Source organism: Apodemus sylvaticus, chromosome 17 (assembly GCF_947179515.1).
Source record: "Apodemus sylvaticus chromosome 17, mApoSyl1.1, whole genome shotgun sequence".
NCBI classification, from domain to species: Eukaryota; Metazoa; Chordata; class Mammalia; order Rodentia; family Muridae; genus Apodemus; species Apodemus sylvaticus.
Genome location: NC_067488.1, coordinates 8,689,922 through 8,710,572, shown reverse-complemented (window position 1 = coordinate 8,710,572; position 20,651 = coordinate 8,689,922). Strand labels below are relative to the sequence as shown.

The 20,651-nt window shown below is 37.0% G+C and overlaps 1 protein-coding gene across 2 annotated transcripts in view; it reads right to left on the bottom strand.

Annotated features, from left to right (window-relative positions):
- Zfpm2 (zinc finger protein, FOG family member 2) overlaps positions 1–20,651 on the bottom strand; it is a 446,056-nt gene that overhangs the window by 207,928 nt on the left and 217,477 nt on the right. For both annotated transcript variants that reach the window (XM_052161357.1, XM_052161358.1), the window contains one exon: positions 17,250–17,368. In XM_052161357.1, coding sequence (XP_052017317.1) covers positions 17,250–17,368 — 119 coding nt within the window. The remainder of the gene's footprint in view (positions 1–17,249; positions 17,369–20,651) is intronic.

Below are 20,651 nucleotides of genomic sequence, written 5' to 3'. Positions count from 1 at the left end.
TATTGAGAAGGCTACATCTGAATGTCTCCCAGCAAATATTAAAAAGCATCCAGCTCATTTTCGTTCCAGTTTCAATTTTGCAACAATGGATTAAACAAAGAAAGGAAAAGAAAATCATCAGTTTGTGGAATAGTCCATGGAACAACTGAGTTTTCTTCATTCATGTACTACGGGGTTTTATGGGGGGAAATGCCAGAGACTCTTGAGACTGAATCTGTGTCAGCAGACTCATCACTTTTCTTCATCTCTGTAACACACACCCACGATATGCTCTTTTCTCCAGCCTGCTAATCAGGGCAGTGGTACCTGATAGTGGATGATTGACTAAAGAAATCAAGATTGAACTTATTCCCTGAGGCATATTGTACCTTAGATCAAAGAACTCACACACGGCATCCTGAGAGTGTAATCGGCCCTGCTTCCAGCTCTCAACTCCCTGACACGGGAACCAAAGACAATAATCTTTATGAATCAGTGATGCTGTCTCTAAAGACGGAGTAAGACTGAAAAGTAGGAACTTGGGGTTCTGGTTTCACTCCCTTTGTTTTACTTTATTTTTATGTTTTAAGTTTAAGACTGCTTTTTACTTTCTGACTCAATTTTCTACATTCCAACAGCAGGTGCAAATTAAGAACAGCCACACTGAAGGCTTACAGCCAAGACATACTTTTTGAAAAACAGTAAAATCTGACCTATATTTTTTTTATTTGCTGTCAAAAGCTATGCAGGCTATCCCAGGAATATGGCAGAAATACTAATGAGAAATGGGTATAATTTTTAGATCACAGTACTTTTTATACTTACAAAATCATTCAAAATACGTTTTCCCTTCAGCTATTTCAGATATCATTACATTTAATTTAATATGTAGTGAATAGAAAATGCTCGAAAAGTAGACTCTAATTTTATAACTAAGAACACATACAATAACTACACACTTGATCCTAATTTAAGATAGATTTTAATGGAATAAGGAGGAGTATAAACATCAAAGGAAGCTACTAAGTGTTTTTAAGACAGGTAGAGTGAAAAAGGTGTTCTCTTTATCAGTTCGCTAATATGCAAGGTACAGTATTCCTACTAAAGTATTATAAAAAACCCCCACAGCTCCAAGCCAAGCAACTCTGGCAAGAGGCTTTTTCATATAGCAGTTTGCTTTATTCCCATGTTAAGTGGTAGAAGGACCACTTTGTTGTCAACATATCGGTGACAGTGCTTGCTTTCCTTGTGAAGTAGCCATTGAATCCAATATCTTCCCACTTGATGAGAGTTTTTCTTTTCCTTTTTTTTGTTATTTAATTATATCATCTCCAATTAGTAAACATAGCTTGTGCTGATTTGGAAATTAGTCACATCTGCAGAATGGAAGCAAATTACTTTGAAACTTTTAAGTGTTCCATGCATTATGAATATTCTGAAGTGTCTGATGTTAAATGAGAAAATCATCTCAGATTACAATGCATTTAAAGAAAAGTTGTGGGAGAAACAATACAGTAAAATGAGGTAAAAGAAGATTAGATTGTAGTAATTGATTAGCTAAAATTTACTCTACTTTTTCTCGTTTCCCCTGATTTTGTTCCCTTTGACTTTAAGATAAGTGCCTACAGGCTGGAAAAAGATAACTCTGAGAACTATCATGAAGAGACACTAACTCTGTAGACGGCCTGCTCTTCCTGATGCTGTCACCAGTTGATACAGATGCGCTTCTTATTTCAAGGTCCTCAGCGTGTCAGGGCACACAACAAGCCCACTGGTTAGCCATATGTGCTCTACAGCTAGAATGATGTGTAAGAGCTGTAGCACATTCCAAGCCTACTCTACAACACTAACAGGGCTAAAAAAAAAAAGCATTTTATTTTATTAGTCTAGTGATAAATACTAAAGATGAGACTCTGATGGCCATGGACTGCTACAGAAGAGGCACAAGAAGAAGACATAAAAATAGAAAATCAAGTATAGCTGACCTCCAACATCTATAGAAAATATGTTCAAGGAACCTCCATACAAATCCATGAATCCACACGTGCTTATGTAACTTAAATAAAATGCCACAGTAAATGAATGTAACCTGCACATATACTCCCATAACTGCTAGATTATTTGTGACACTTTCTTCAAAGAAAAATGTTATTTAAATAATTGTGTAGTATTATTTAAGCAATAATGAAATGAAAAGAAAAGAAAATGCTTGCGCACATTCAGTACAGTTGCAATTTTGTTTACAAAATATTTATGACTATGTTATCTGTAATATTATATAGAAGTTAGGGATTCACCATTTGGAATGGGAACAGGACCCTGTGTTATACTATGTCTTTGTTTTGCTCTGTTTTCTTTACAATGTCCCACATTTCTCTTCACCAAATCTGTTAATTTGTGTCTTTTAAAAATGTTCTAATGTGTCATTATTATTACTATGAATAACCTTTTATGGGTTAGAGTTTGTGTATGTGTGCACATGTGCACTCCCATATGAGTGTGTGTGTGTGTGTGTGTGTGTGTGTGTGTGTCTGTGTGTGTCCAGAAGAGGGGGTGAGATACTTTGTAGCTGGAGTTACAGATGTTTTTCAGATTCCCAGTGTGGTTGGGTCCTGGGAACAAATCTCTATTTTTTTCCACAAAAGCAGCAAACTTTCTTAGCAACTGAGTGATCTATCACTTATAAATACCTTTTTGTCCAACATGTTTACGTGTATAATTTCTCTACATTTGTTTAAGCTTACCTTTTAGTGCACATAACTAAGAAGTATAACTTAAAAGTATTTTCTTGGGCTGTAACCTAATATAATCCAATTTTCAGAAAACATAACAAAAATATTGCTGTTTATTACATTGTTAGCTTGTGGCAGGAAATATTGAAAAGTTTATATATCTTTCAACAACTGAGGTATTTTTTGCGAGACTATTTTACTTAAGAAAGAATAAAAACAGTAAAATACAATTATTAACATATTACATTTTACATGCTGTCTTAAAAATATCCATTATGTATGTGTGGGCATTCTTTCACCCATGTGGTTCCTTTAAAGCAGTAGATAAAAGTGATGGATAGAATTCAGATATGTTTAATAACCATACCAGACGTAATTCTGTTTGATGAGAATTCAGACCTCTGTGCCCCTACACTTTAGCAGGGGTCCTGACTTACAGGACGTAATAAATACAAAGTCAAGCTTTCCTTCATGACTATTATCACAATTATCTAACAGAGGGAAAAAAGAATAGATTTTACTCATTTAGCTGCTGGTCACTGCAGCAAGAAATGACTACAATAATAATTGTGAAAATGCACATAATCGTTTGACTCACCTATGATTTCACTGCAAAAATGTTACAAGTAGCGTAGCACTGTACAGGCAGAGTAGTGTAATAATACAGTAGTGTAGTAATACAGAAATGTGGTAATACAGAGTAATGTATGTGGGTCTGGGGCTGGGGGTCGGGGGTCAGGGAGGGGTAATTAGGTTGTTAGTATAGTCAGATCTATCTATGTTCCTTTTACCCAGACCCTTGTATAATCAATGGTGAAAGTCTACTTAACAGTCCTTTTAATAGATCTTAAATAACTGTGTTAAAGGAAACATAAGTAACCACATAAAGAATGTACGGAATAAATATTATTGTTTGTGTAGATCTGTCCTTAACTAAAAAGAGTCTGAGTTAACAGAAATAAAACTCATCAATGGGTATTTGAGTTGAAGCCAAAGAAGCTGAAGCTGTCCCCAGCAGCCTTAGCATACGGTATGAAAGGTTTTCACCCCCATGTGAACACCGGGGACTTCAGGGTGTCATTCCATGAGGTATTCTCTATCACTTGTCTACCTGATGACAATTGTGATTGTCCTTTTTCTCATCTTTACTTTTATTCATAAGCCAGATCTATAACAGAATGAATGAAAGTGATCCCTGTATCTATATTCCTAAAGATGCTTGAAGATAAGAGTATGCTAATTTAATATCATGTTTCACTAATTTCTCCTATAAATGCTGATATTATGTTCTACAAAATATTGCTTATATGTTGCTGGAGCATTACACATGTGTAAAACACTGCTTCTATGTTGCTGGAGCATTATATACATGTTTTTCCTTTGTTGTTAGGGGTGATTTTCTTTTAGCAGCCAACAAACAGCAGCTCTCCCTCTAGAGCTCATTGGAATTCTCGGAGCTGTATGAATTATTTTTGAAACATTTAATGTGTACTTTTTAGATCCAGAGCAAAAAAAAAAAGTCTACATTTGTTCTCTTTCAAAAATCCCAATAAATAACAAAGGTACATTTAGGCTCCAAAAAAGATTAACTGAACCATATGGGTGTCCAAAAGCCTGCCAAAATGGAATCAGCATTATAAATGATAGTGTCATATTTCATTTAGCTATAAAATGAGAACCTACAGTACATAAAACACACTGGTCACTTATTCAGAGTCCACAATAGCAATGGCTGAAAACTTTTTCTGCAGATTAAAAGTGACCTCATGTGTCCCTGGGTCCCTGGAAGGGGCAGGAGAGAGACAGAGAGAGAGAGAGAGAGAGAGAGAGAGAGAGAGAGAGAGAGAGAGAGAGAGAGAGGAGAGAAAGAAGGAGGAGGAGGAGAAGGAGGAGGAGCAGGAGATGGAGGGGAGGGAGACAGAGATAGACAGAGACAGAGATAGAGAGAGCTCTATTTTTGTCATTCGGCCTAGGTTAACTAATCAAAGATTATGGAGCAAATGACTTAAAACAGCACCTTGAACCTTGGCCCCTTTGACAGTCACATAATTTTTACCACCAAAATATTTTATTAGAAAAGCCTCAAGAAGCAGCACAAGGTTTGGCTTGGAACACTTGGGATCCCATTAAAAGCCTCTGCTGTATTCCATCGCTTGCCTAGTCCAAAACAGCACACTCTACCCCCACAGAGTCTCTCTAAAGCCGTCCAGAATCCTCTTTTCCCTTATCACACTGATCCAGACCGGCATCATCCTCAGAGCCTTCTGACAGGGGCTTCAACAATTGGGAGAAGGGGGAGCACAGAACTGCTCATTGTTTCCCCTCACAAAACCCTGCCACAGGGCGCAGATTAACACCAACAAATAGATGGCAGAAACCAAGGAGGAAGATTTTTCAGAATGTTTCCATGTGACTAATGAAGTACTAGCAGGAGACACTGTTTCACTTCCAGCAGGTGCTTCCCCCCTTAGCCCTTCTTCTGGATCAACAGACAGGGCACTGCATGTATCTTTCCTTCAGTGGGCGTCAATGGGTGTCTTTCTCTTTTAAGTTCTAAAAGAAAGTAACACTTCAATATGAGTAAAACTGCCGGAGTTCCTTTGTTGAAATGTTCAGGAAAGAGGACTACGTTTCTTTGCCATGTCTGAACTTTGTCAGAATGCAGACACTACCATTTTGTCATTGTTCTACCCGAAGACAATTCTACGATTCTGAACACACTAAGGTTATGGCAATCATATTCGCTTACATGGGGATATCACTGAGTACCATTAACTGGATATTAATGTGCCTTAGTGGCTCCAGGTTCCAAGGAAAGTCCCCATACCTGCGACTCAAACTGGAGTAGCAGGGACTTGATTAACTAACTTAGGCCAAATGACAGAGAGAGAGAGAGAGAGAGAGAGAGAGAGAGAGAGAGAGAGAGAGAGAGAGAAGAGGGTGAGATGACAAGAAGAAAGACAAAAAGACAGAGACAGAGTGAGAGAGACAGAGAGACAGAGAATGAGCACGGGGAGATTCCTGTCCACATGCCTCTACATACAGAGTACTGATGAGCCGGTGCCTTATGTTTGACTTCTTAATGAACCCGTGAGATGCCTCTGCTCTTCCGTGCTCCATTTCTTCTCACTTCATCATGGCTTTCTATCTCAACCATGATGGCGGTATTTGCCTTTCTCTGTACTGAGCTCTACATCGCCACAAATAATAAAATATAAAGTTAAGATTTTAAAATACAAACCTGCCTCACTAATAAGCCATACAGGGTAAATTAATTTCCCCACTTGTTAGATATCCCCAGTCACACACTGAGAATTGCTTTCTAAAGCATAACTTCGCACTGAAAGGAAACACAACAATGTCGAGGACATTCAAAAGAGTTCTTTTCACTTGACTTGAGCTTGACCATGCAACCTTTCTTTTTATAAAATTGTCTGTTTTTATCCTCTGATTTTGCTTGGACTATCAACGTAGAGCCTAAGTGTGGAAAATGCATACTTTTTCCCTTTTTTAAAGCTGTATATTGAAAGTCTCACAAGATTCACAGTAGCCAATTAATAACTGATGACCATGTGTGTACAAACTAATGTAAGTATATGCACATAGAAATGCAGTCATAGGATAAGAGCTAAAGTTTCTGGTTAAGTAACGTCATGCAGAGAACAGAAGTGGAAAGGGCTATATGTACTCCAAGTAGCATTAAAGGGATGAAGAACCAATTCTCTAGTCACAGCTATAATAAAAAGTAATGCAGATTCATATCACATTACAAGTTGCATATGTTTCAAAATGGCTAAATGAATTTAATTTTATATCATTTTAAAGCAACTGTATGATGTAAGTCTGCTATAGTAACTGTATTTTATAAAGGAGAAAACTGGGATGGTATAGGATTACCTCCAATTGAACACAACTTTGAGTAATAACAGGCAAGACTAGAATCAGGCTATTCCAACCTCACCATGAGCGCTTTCCCATACATTCTGTCAAATATTTGAGGAATACAGTATGTTAGTATATGCTTCTCAAATGACCAAAGAAGATGTGACCAAGAAAACTACTTTGGAATTAGAAAATTCCAATTACATTTTGTGTAAATTATGCCTCATATAAAACTTTTTATATTTTAAGTGTGTGTGTGTGTCATGTACCAGTTCTCGTGTAAACGAGAAGAGAATGCTAGATTATCCAGAACTGGAGTTACATATAATTGTGAGTTGCCCATGTTGGTGCTGGAACTGAACAAGGACCCTCTGGAAGAACAGCCAGTGTTCTCAAATACAGAACCACTGTCCCAGCTCCTGCATTATAACTCAGTTTGTTCTATCTGCAGAATTCGTTTCTAAAGAAAGGAGCTACTGATTACTTTCTATTGGAATAACATATTTACCTGTATAAATAAAAACAAACTCTGTCTCATTTTCAAAAGTGTTTTTAACTAAAATATGTTTGATTTTGTTTATGATACCTGCAAGACACCATCTCTTTTCTTCTATTTAAATTAATTAAATTTTCTTTGGTGATTTCTCCAACTGCTCCTATTATTTGAAACTTCTCTACACAAAGGTCAAGTACTTATGCAAATTGTCTTCCATAGCAGATAGCCTCTGAGATGTCCAGAGATGCCTCCTTTTCAGGTGCAAGCTCTGGATTAACTCACTTCCCTTCAGAGTGGCTAGACCTAAGGAACAGGATTTAGCAAAATGAAGAGCTGTCCACCTTTAGCTTAGGTTACAAATGCCCTGAGCTTCTGCCTTGGACCCTTTCCTTGCTATCTCATTTTCCTGCCCTTGTAAATGTAATGACTGTGCTGTGAGCTGCCCTGTAGAGATGCTTGCTCACTGGCTGAGGCACTGAATAAGAAGCCACTCCGGTGGGGTAGCCGCAACATCCTCTACTAGCTGCATCTTCAGATGAGACTGTGAGAGTCATGATGCTAGTGACACAGGGTAATCAGAAATAATCTTGGAGAGAAAAAGAGGATAAGAAAAATAAACAAATACATAAACCACAAGTCTGCATACACATCCTTATGCATGTCCTTCAAGATTGTTTTAATTCATGAATTGCCAATAGATGTTTAGTGAATTATGTGTTATACAAGCAAGCAAACATACAAAATAAATATATATATACATACAATATATATATTATATATTATATATATATATATATTTCATTGGTGGGATGATCATATACTTGAAGTAATTGATTAATCTACTAATATAATGAAGTGACTCAGTCAATAAACATCTTAAAAGCAGGAAGAGTAAAATATTTTAATGCTATGTTTAACTCTTAACCATACCCACAATCTTGTGTTTAATTCTTATTTCCTCTAAATGAAGTGATATGTAATGGCACTGAGAATATAAAAACTATTAGAAATATGAAATCACAGTTGAATTAATCTGGGCCAGTGATTTGTGTGGGAAAAACTGAATTCAGTGAAAGTAAAAAATTTAAACCAACACTTAAGAACTTAGGGACAGTGGGATGGGTCCGCAGAAGAAGGCACTTACAGCTAAGCTTGAGGGCCAGTGTTCCTTCCCCTGGAGTCACACGGCTGAGAGAACAGAGTCCCCACAATTGTTCTCCCATGTCCTGACAAGCGCTTCCATTGCACACATGTGCACACAATAAATAAAATATAATGTGAAAAGAATAAGTACATAAAAACTTTGAAAAACTAAACATTAGCCTCCAAAGCAGAATTCCTCAATTATCTTTGTTTACAAATTTCTAAAAGTACTTGATTAAAATCTATGTTGTTTTTATCTTATCATCAGTGCAGTGAAGAGGTTTGCCTCTCCAACATTGTGCCTTATCACCATAGTTTTTTTTTTGTAGGAGTGGTGTGGACAGAGTCACAAACTCACTTCTGTCAGATAAGCTTTATATGGTAACAAAGACAGCCCATACCAGAAGTCAGATACAGCTACACTGGGCCACCTTTGTCACGCCACCTCGGGATTTCCTAGTGGCCAGTTAGATTAAAAAGCAGAGTCTGATGTGTTAAAAGATTTAGAGGAGATTATTCCTGTAATAATTTCATTTTTGAAACCTAACTGGACTAGAGAATGCATTTCTATTTTCCCACAGGAACCATCTTCAAATGGCTGAGCGTATACTAAGTTAAGACCACCCCACCGCTGAATCCTCATGACTCAGAAAGACACCTGTTGTCACCATTCAGATGACAGGTGAATGATCATTGCTAAACTAACTCTTTTAAAATATGTAAAATGGAAATTTTTTCAAAACATAAAGTAGAAAAACCTTGAAAGGCTTTCTAGCTATATAAATAGGACAACACAGGTTTATCCAACTTTTCATATAAACACCCCACAAAAGATCTCATCTTTACTTTTTGCTTCAAAATTCTCCTTTTAAAATAATCTACGTTCTTTCATTTATGCCATGAAGACAACAGAGTGTACTTTGTAAACCATTTCCTCAACATGTGTAAAGATAAAGCCTTTCTCCAGGTAGTCAGGACTTAGTACATTCACCTCTTCACAATCCAAACCTACATAATAATGACCCTTGGCATAGGGAGAAAGTACTGTAGCAGTGACATCTGTAATGAGAACATCCATGTATGTGGCCTCAGTGCATGGAACTAAAGAACAGAGCACATGACAGCTCCCAGTGTAAGCTAGCTTTCATCTCTCATGCCTGAACCTGAGGAGAGAGCACTGGCCATCAACCTCAGCTTCAGACATATACACCCAGCACACCCTCTTTAATCACACCCTCATGATGTGAACAGCTCATCCTTTGAAATATTAATAATTTCAACAGGTAACACTTACATGAATCTCAGTACCTTATGAGATTATCTTCAATAAAAAATTCGTGGATTTTAGAAAAATGTAAGTAATTTTAAATGAAGAGGAAAGAGTAGTTTTTGTAAAGTATACATATATAAGCTGAGTCATGCACCCCACTGTAAGTAGAATAGCAGGTTAAAATTTCAGGTTATGAAGCTAGGTGTGTTGGCGTACACCAACATTAGCGGAAGTGAGGCAGGAAGTATGTAAAATAAGAATCTAAAAGTTAATTAGGCCACGTGATGAGTTTGAGTGTCGCCTGAACTATGTGAGGCAGTGTGCCCATGCCTGTGCATGTGTGTGTATGTGCGTGTGTGTGTGCACATGAGTGTGTGTGTGTGTGTGTGTGTGTGTGTGTAAAACCACAAATTATGAATCAATAATGATGAATTTTGTCAATGGATTGTCATAGTTCAAAAATTCTCAGTCAAAACTTAAAGAACTTGGAGAGACTATCACTACAAGGAAATCATGTCAAAAGGAAATAAAGGTAAACACATAGTTTAGATACACATAAAAACTGTATTTTGGAGACAGGTATTAGTATTTGGAGAAAGGGCACAAATTGTGCTTCCAGTCTAGGTTACTGCCTCTGAAAACAATCTAATTCCACTTGTTGTCAACATCAGAATGGTACCTTCATCACAACAGAACTGGTCCTTCCATGACTAGACATATGATTAATATAGCTTTCTACAGGATTCTAAAATGATTCTTTGATGTTTTAGTTTTCTGAATTTCAAGCATCTATTTTATAGGCTATCTTTAATTTCTGGGGACTCCATACCCCTTTTCTCTTTTGACCACTTTGCATTCTTCTCTTAAAAACAAAAACTACTCTCATTCTAATTTGAAAATACGTTATTACCCAAGGCTCTGACACACTAATTGTCCCCCTTCATGTCTTCCTGGGCAGCTTCTCTGTCCACCCAGTTTCCATTATTCCCTACATAGCAGATACTGAGAAGAGAAGCCAGGATCTTGCCCTCCCTACGAGACAAACCTCCAACCTCCATCAATAATGTATTTCCCCAATGGTTCCCAAGAGGAGAGGGTACAATTAAAAAGGTCACAAGTCAGTGCTCTAATAGAACCTAAGGGCACCCTTGAATGAAACTGGCTCAAGCCCAATTAGTGGAATCAGTACATTTGTCTTCTCTTGGAACAACCCTGCTCTTATGGTTCCCATCAATTCAGTATAAATCTGACTGATCTTATCCAAGAAGTTAATAGAAAATGGCTCACAGTGGGAGACTGCCACCTCAGTTTCCAAGCAGAGACAGATGGAATTTCCCAGATGGTTTGTCACTGGAAAGTGAGATGCTGGATGTGACTTCACAGAGAGCATGGTGGAACAGAACAACTTCTTGGCCTGTTCCTATGTCATAGTGAGGAATAAGACTGATTCTGTTGTAAATAGATCTTAATTGCCTCCGTGGCACAGAAGCTCCTTCCTCCCATCTCAGAGGGTTGAAGTTCATCTACATCTATCAGGAAGTCATCAGGAACATACTTGCTTAGTGTGTGCAAAGTTAAGAAATAGGTGTAGGTGTCCTGTTCTACTGAAACTTCGTGGAAAGATCTACACAAATAAAACTGGCAAAAGAGTGCATCTACTGTGGTAACGACAGCTAAGTTGGGTAGATGAGGCAGTTCTATAGCATATGAAGAAATAAATGGATGTACTAGTCCTGAATGAGAAAGGATCACGATTCCTTGCTCCTAAGGCAGAGAGAGAGAGAGAGAGAGAGAGAGAGAGAGAGAGAGAGAGAGAGAGAGAGAGAGAAAGTCTCTTATGTAAAGCTTATTTACCCCCTACATAAAAGCTAGCCATTGGCCCTGCAAGGGTATAAAGATAAAAATTAGATAAGGAGCCTGGTGATAGGACAAGTAAACAAAGAGGACAGGACCCTAACCCTAGCAAAGAGAGAGCAAAGTGGAAATCCTAAGAAGAGGTTCTCTATTCCAGAATGGAGAATTCAGGGAAAGTTTACACCAGAGACCATCTTGAACAAAGCAAGGAAACTACTGTAACAAGGAAGAGGAGCAAGAGAGGAAATAAAGGATTCCAACCTTGTTAAGAAAGAACAGCAAGATATCTAGGTATGGGAGCATACAGTATCTACCCCACCAGGAGCCCTGAGGCAGTTCACAGGCATGGGCGTGTCTGTTAGAAAAGCAGCCATTATGACAAAAATAAAAACCATAAAGGTCTGCTTAGGCTGTCCCAGCATAGACTTAAGGGGTCCTGTGATTCAGGGTATACGGTGGTCTAGATTCTAAACGATGAGGAAGACAGGAGGCAGAAAGAGCAACTGAAAGAACTGGGTGATAAAGCAGAGGCCTGTGAGGGAGGTCTAAGCTAGCTGTCATAGGATCAGGAAGAAAGGGATAGAAACGTGTACAGAGGATGTGAAAAACACTGGAAATGGAGAACTGACTCTAACGTGGAAGGATAGGATGGGGTGTGGTTCCTGACAGAAATAAAAAGAAGTGGAATGGGCTACAGTGCGTGAGCAAGCATTTGAAATTCCAGAGAGGGAACAAAGTAAAGAGATGAAGGAAGGAACTCCCTTGCAGAGATAGGGAGGGGCCTGCAAAGCTAAAACCAGAGGTGGCTGAAGGCAGGAAAAGTGAGAAGGGCAGAGTTGGAGGAATTTAGTGGGGGAAGGCTAGTAGGAAAGGCACATCAAGTAGTGGAGATATGCTATCTTTGAGAAAGCTCCAAAACACCAAGGGTAAAGATTTCTGTTTAAATGTCATTTGTGAATTAGTAGCTGATGCTTTATAAGTGAAAGCATTTACTGAATGCCTATTATGTGCCCATGGTAAAGGTCCAAATGGAATAATAAAGATTCAATACATCTCAGTTCTCTAGATTCACAAGTTTAATTTGAATACTGCTTTCAAGCTTAGTTTGCTAATTTATCTCTTTTTAGATTTATTGATTTTATTACCTATGTGTATGTGTATTTTGCATGCACATATGTCTGTATACAGATGTGGGTGCCTGGTGCTCACAGAGGTCAGAAGAGGGTGTTGAGTCTCCTGAGACTGGACTTCCATATTGTTGTCAGCTGCCTATGTGGGTGACAGGAAGTAAATCCAGGCTCTTTGTAAGGGCAATAAGCACTCTTAACCTCTGAGGCAAATCTCTACCCTTAATCACTTTATCTTAAAGGGTGCCTATGTATAGCTTTTCCAGAAGCTTACTCTGAGAGTGACTCAAGTGTAATTAATTTATTTGGGGGACATTACCTTAGAAAAGCTCCAGCAGGAATGTGTAAAGTATGACAGGATAGGAAAAGAGGCTCCTAAAAGACATTGTTCAACTCAATGGAGACCAGTTTCATCGACAAAGTTCAGAGAACAGCATGGATGAAAGCACACATCCCATAAAGAAATGAAGAACCGTGGGTTCGGTTTTTCAGTCCCTTGTGCTTATTACTCACAGAAAACTGTCATTCACAACATGAAATCTATAAGAATTTCAGTGTGCCTGGTCTGGCTGCTCCTAGTCTGCAGAGTGTCTACAGAAAAATAAATAAACAAAAGCAAAGCAGAAAACACAAAGAACACGAGTGTTTCTATTAAGCAACCACTTTTGCTACAGCCATGAGTGCTGGAGAGATACAGCAATGGCCATGTTTACGACAGTGGATGATGGATTGAAGCTGGAGAATGCTAGCAAAGAATGCAGTCGAAAGTCAATGTCAGGAAAGAGATGGAACTAGAAGAGAAGAAATGGAGGCATCTGGCAAATGGGATCACAACGGCATGGATCAAGAATGGCTCATTCATTTCTGTACCAAATTTCTATGATAATGACTACTCTGAAACTTTTATGAAATTTAATGTAAGCATTGTTTTATTATTAGGTCAATACCAGGAACCCTTCAAATTTGCATTGCCTGTTTGAAGAATTTAATGTCACAAATGAAAACCAAACAATTTTCTATTCTGATTGAGCAGAATGAAATGAGATTTTTCTATCAATTTTCATTTTTTAATTCATCAGGCCATGATGAATTTAATATTACATGGCAATGTGGGACTTTGTATATGTGTTCTGTTTAATTAAGGGTGTACATAAAATGATTCCAGAAGTTGGCTGAATCCACTCAATTAGCTAGCTGTGGACAGTGGGTGCAATCACAGGCAAGATAAGGCAAATGCCACCAAAATTCTAGACACTCAACCTTTTAAATTAGCATTGGTCTTTGATAATATTAGTTACTACTATGCACTAATATTGATGAAAGATTTAGCTTATCACAAGGATCATTGTATTTGGAAGGATATAAAAATTATCAAAGGCATAATACGTACATACTTTCGCTCTTCAGGGCAGATTTTGGTCAGAATTTAAAGTGACTTAAAAGACTATTCTGCTGCTAGTCCTTTATATTCCAAATCACTAAAGTCATAAGAAAAAAAAGTCCTAAGACTTTCAAAACCACTAATATAAGAAACTACAACCACACTTCATGTTATTGTGCAATGTTGAAGTGTAAGCATTGGACCGGCTGAGCAATTCCTCAGGGGCATAATGTCACTCACCAAAAGGAAACTCTCAAGATGTCAGAGACTTCGAAAACTCTTAGATTGTCAATTTTATGTGTTAACTCAGATGATGTTTTAAACTGGAACTGATGTTTAAATTAATAAACCCTGAACAAAGGAAATAACACCCCACGATACAGGTAGGTTTCACTCAACAAATTAACAGTCTAAATAAAACAAATAGATCGACTACTCCAGGCACAGGGAAATGACAGCCTTTAACTATACCAAGAACTCATCTTGATCTCAGTTTAGCAACCCACAATACCAATTATGGACTTACAAAGCCCTCTTCTTGCCTTACACAAATCCTTATAACAAATCTCTATACCCAGACACACCCACTTGGTTCTGTTTATATGCAGAATCATAATAATCACTTGGCAAATAGTTACATTTAAACATGTAATGTCTCTGAACACAACAGTCAACAGTGTTACATGTTTGGTCTGGGCTCTGTGAAGCTCTTAATGTGTTTTGTTGCAATAGATCCATTTGTACAGGTGACAGGCAAGCACCAGGAGCAAATATCTGCTGATAATTCATGATTGCTTCTTCGTCTCAAAAAATCTTTATAAGCCAAGTGGTATTATTTCTACATTATAGACAACATTTCTGAGATTGCATCTTGGATTGCAATATTAAATAATTTCTCAGAAAGTAAAGATTTAACTTACTGAAGTGTACATCTTTCCTTTTGCAATACTTTATTACAGAGATAAGTATTGTTTTCTCTCATGTAAAGTATACCTGGTCCAAAACATGCATTTACAATGCTGTTGCTGCTATTATCAAACCTTTACAGCATGAAGCATCTACCAAGATAAGAGACTATTGGTAAGTGAAAATCTATTTATATATTCAGTCCTTTATATTATTCCAAGAATAACATCTTGTCTAATCATTTTTTTCTGTTTATTCTATAGAAGTATGTTTCTTGGAACATCCTATATACATACAAATGCACGATCTACAAAGGCTTACCACAGAAATGGAATATTATTAATACACTTCACGTTTGAGACTTGAAAGATATAAAAAGGATTTGACATCTGGCATGGTGACTCAATTAATTACTGTGTTGGATTAATTAGTGTGCTGAATCTCCTGAGCCAACATCATGAGTATTAGGAGAGTAACATTACATTGGTTGGCAAACAAGTAGTTTAAACGAGTGTTCTAATTCAAATTTGATTCAAAGTTGTGTAATGAAGGGTTAGTAAGCTATATGATTTTGATAAGGAAAATGTGTCTTCATGTTATGAAAAACATATTGAAGTACTGTCCAAATTCTAAAGATGCAATAAAATTGCATAAATATTTGACTAATTACTAACTGTTAAGTAGTCTAGCCAAAATTTTGTCCAAGGTTAAGCAAACAAAATTTTCTTTTACTTTTAAGTTGTGCTAAAAATATTTTATATTCTCCTGAAGAAGGAGAATGGAAAGACTTAGACATTCTTAAAAATTCAAAAACCAAACTTAAAATTTCTGGAATCAATAGGCAGAACTTCTGTCTTTCTCATCTCTGAAGCAAAAAATATGGAAATACAGACTTATTAGGATGGGTAAATGAACTAATCAATCAGATTTATATATGTTTGCTTAAGTAAGCATTCACTATGGACTCGTACAATAAGGTAGAACAGGTTATATAGAATGGCAGAGAGCTTGATATATGTTCTGGAAGAGAACATATTTTTCCAAGGGAAAATATTTAAAATGTTTACTTTAATAAAATATTTAAATTTTATAATTAAAATGGTACTGCTTACAAATAGTTAGAGATTTAGACTCTCAAAAGTATAAACTGAATTAGTAAGTCATTTCTGTAGAGAATTATTAGCAACAGTTGATCTAGTACTACCAAAGACTCATTTGCCTTACATAGTTGCAAAAATACTGAACCCTTCAAATATAAACTGCATTATTTAAAAATATTCAGCGTCACAGCATAGCTTTTGAAATGGTTAAATGTGTTAAAGCCACATCATGCTGACCTATAGGGAGGAATAAGAAGTTAAACCTTCCCAAGTAGGTTTATTTGTTATACATAACAGTTTGACAGAGGGTAAAATGTCAGGAAACTACCATCTTGTATGCACGTGTACATAATGTGTGTGTGTGTGTGAGTGTGTGTGTGTGTGTGTGTGAAGATGAATTGAATGTTTATTTTAATATCGATGATTTTTATATAACAAATAGGAAAAACTTCACTAGTTCATAAATAAACTACAGGTGTCATTTCAATGGAAGAAACTTTTGACACGATGTCCAAAAAAAATGAGGAAATGTCCTGGTGGCATCTGGTGGCAGGTCTAAGTATGATTACTATCTTAGTTCTCAGACATCAGTTAAGCAGTGAGGGCTAGAGAACAAATAGAAGCATCTAGGTGAGATGGGACACTAGGAAGTCTACCGCTTGCCTTTTGAACCTTTCGGTGGTTTGAGAACTCAGCTCTTGTGATTTTTCTGACCTCAGAACTTTTAGCCCAGAATCCCTGAATACCCGAGGCACAAATTGCATAACAAATAACTCCCATGAAGAAGTATGGAGAGGGTCCTGATCCTGGAAAGGCTTGATCTAGCATTGGAGGGGAATATAAGGACAGAGAAAAAGGAGGGAGGTGATTGGAGAATGGATGGAGAGAAGAAGGTTTATAGGACATACGGGGAGGGGGGATCCGGGAAAGGGGAAATCATTTGGAATGTAAACAAAGAATATAGAAAATAAAAAATATATATATAAAAAAATAAAATGTGAACATAATTTACAATGCTGGCTGGAGCCGTGCCCTTGCAGTTACAGGCAGTATATGGAAGGCTAGCAAAGCTGAATCTTATTCTCTATGTACACCGACAATTTGTGTCTTCTGAAAATTAGAGGTCCACATGCACAGTACTAAGCTTGGCTAACAGATACAGAAGTAGCTGATAAGTGACCTCACTCGTCAACCATTTGACATGATTAAGTTGTTTCTTTTGGGATTTTTCATGTAGTAATCAGAGGCAAACCATCGGGAAATGATTTGAAACCCACAAAATCAGCAAAAATATAACCATTTCTTCTGAAATTCAACTGTAGAGAAAACAGGCATAAAGACTGAGAAGGGTGTTGAAACATCTTAGAAAGTCCACATACCAAGGAATTATTGTTCAAGTCCATCTTCCCAGCAAAAGGGCCCCAGGTTGTTCCCACAGGAAGCTGCTGCCGACTCTGAATCTTCCTTTCCCCATCTCTCTGAAACACTTCTAGCTCCCCTGCAGATGTGAGAACACAGGAGATTAGAACTCTTACACACATACCTGACCCACAGAACCTGTTCTGCATTTGCTCTACCCAGCCAATGTTTTCAGGATTCATATAAAGAGAATTGACTACACTTCCCAGAGAAACAACTGTTTTGTTGTTCTTTTAGGAACGTATGTCTTTATAATGTGTTCAACTCTGTCCAGTTTCTTTTCTGCACTTTCCACAGTCAGTATCCACTGAAGTCATCCTTAAAAAGCAACATTTCCTTAAAAAGCACCGACTTAATGCCAAAACAGGAAGAAGACTTTGGAGATTAAAATGATGGGTGAAATTATTGTGTCTACTCAAAACATTTGAAGAACATTTATCTGGAGAGTTTCTAATAGCAGTTGGCAATCTTCTGGAATTATTAGTTTCAACAGACAAAATAAGTACATATGCAATAAAGAATGTTGCTTCTTTTCTTTCATAAAAACTGTTTCGGTTCTCTCTTTTTGTCCATTCAAGACTATATTCTTCCTATACCACAGAAACATTTCAAAATCACTAAAGGAAAACAAAAAAATATAAAGATATTATGTGCATTTTATAGGCTAGGAATTAACTGAATACTTGGTTAATTGATAAGGTACTATAAAATAAAATGGATAAAATCTAAATGTTTTGAACATGGTTTAAAATGAACAGGAAGTCTCATTACAGAATTAGTGTAAAGAATTAGTACAGATTTAAAGTACTGTTGTGTCAAATGACAATCTAAATCTTTTGACATTTTAAAATACTGTGTCAGTAGAGTTTACTCTCTCATGTTGGCATTTCCTCTTGGCCTGTTCAACAGCACATTAAGAACGAGGGATTATTAAATAAAGATAACTCTAGCTAGAAAGCCACAAAGTTTAGAAAACAGAAAAAAATCAAAGTGGAACTCAGTACACTCCGCTGTAATAGTCTCTAGTTGCCACATATGTGTGGGGACCTTGATATGGAGGATAGTTTCAATTTTCAGGTTTTTAAAAGCAACCCAATCAAACTGAGCTCAGTGATATTGCTTCCTTCCCTATTTTTATATTTGTATCACCCTCTTTATTTATGAAATGATGCTCATTTTTTGTTTTCTTATTATTACTCATTTCCTAAATCATAAATAAAGGCCTGCAAATCTTTTCTATACTAAAATATAGCACAATGCTTAAAATGTTTCCATTACGAAATAACAATTCATCCGTGTCTCCGAACGGAAGCGGAGAGTGCTTTCATGTTCTACCCTTAGGGACTGTACATACATAGACCCTTCTCATACCCTCCCCTTAGCTACTGCTTTTATAATGAGAGAGCCCATCACATCAAGACAGGTAGATGTCCTTCAGTGCGCTTTACGAGAGCAGAGCAGACAGAACCAAGAATGACCACCGGTGAGGAATATGAATCCAGACTTCAAAAACAGTTTAATAAAAAGAATGCCTTGTTGGCAAATAACATCAGAACTTACATGCTAAACTCTGGGGCTTATTCAGAATATGGATAGGTAAGAGTATTATTTCTTTTTGGCATATGGAATAGCAGACCCACTTCTGAGATTTTTCCTCTGAAAGAGTTTTAAACCCTTGTGCAATACTTTTGATTAATATATTGGAATCAGCAGACTTTCCCTGGAAAATTTGTCAAAGACAAAGCACGGCCAGCAAGCTATTTTCAAGGCAAGGGCTTTACCAACTGAGTCATGCCCCGCAGCTCCTCTAGCAATCTGCTTTAGTGCCAAAAAATTGTGTAGAAAGTGTCTTTCAATTTATGCATGTCAATTTGTTTAAACCTTTAAGGGTAATTTTGTATTTACAAAGAAATATCTAATTTCCCTCAGATAAGAATTAAAAAAAATGGTCAACTGTTAAAACATGTAAATAATGCCTTCACTAAAAATTTAGACTTTTCATTTGTACATAATGATGGTGCTCAAATAAATTTGCTTATGTTTATACATTTTTAAAAGCCATATCATTCTTAAGAGACACTAGAGGAATCATGAAAATCTTCGAAAACCTCCTTGAAGAGTAATCCATCCTGTCGTTCTGCTTTTGACATATTTCATTTGGAAAGGTTCGGCTTCAGTCAAACAGTGACTCTTATCTACACCCGTGGATTAACAATCAGGGCTGTCTTTAATGGAATGAGAACTAGAAACTTAGGACTTAGGCCAGATCATAAAGTAATATCCAAGTACCCCCTAAGTTGTCAGATGTCTCTGACTATATATTAAAATTTTCAACAGACCAAAATACTTTGTGAGTTCTTAAATGCCCAGTTAAATGTCTAAGCTCTCAACTCACCCTCTTCTACTTCATTAGCCAAGCAGGCAAAAACCAGTCTTCTTCCTTGCTTACTGAGAAGCTATTCTGAAGTTTGGGGGAACTCTTTGTAATTGCCAAAAGAGATTAAAATAAATCAACTATTTGTAACCATGTTTAAAAAAAAACCACAGCACAGCATAAGGTATTAATACGCATTTGGTACCAAGAAACAACAAAAATATGACATTGATGACTGGAAGTTATATTTACCTTACATGCAACTTAATAGTATGCCATTTTAATTATTTTAAATATTGATAGGCATTATGTGAAGTATTATTTCACTTAAAGCAAGATGCTTTTTACCCCAATTTGTACAATAATCAGTTGAGCAATCCTTAAAAATTTCTTCTTAAGATAATAACAGCCCTTCCTACTTAGTAGGTATTTTCCAACTCTGATGGTTCATGTATTATTTATTTTCCTGAGCTTTATCAGTCTCCTGAGTGATAGATCCTAGTACTACAACCAGATTGTCATAAAATGGATGTTTCACTTGAAGTTTGTAAGAAAAGCTAAACTGCATACCTAATCCGGCTCTCATTTCTTTATGCATTCATTCATTCTACAAACATGATTTGATATATATTAAGCCCTAGACAACAATCAAGGCTCCAATACAGAGAAGCAAACGATGTAAACCCGGGCCTGGAATGTGGTATAGGTTATGGAGTCTGCATTGGTGGGATAGTAAAATGATTGAACTGAGTTGCTATCTATATTTTTTTATAGAAGAATATTTTAAGAATGATACTCAGGTTTTCAGTTTGTGAGCACAGAGTCTTCAGCCACATGCCTTTGGAGAGGCTGAGGGGTTGCGTAACGATCTGTGGAAGAAGGATGAAGCTCTTTATGAAAATCATGACTGGTGAGGAGGTGAAGTTCTAGTCTCTGGAGAGAAGGGATCAGTGCGGAATGGGAGGCTTAGGGAGGGTTCTGTGCAGGA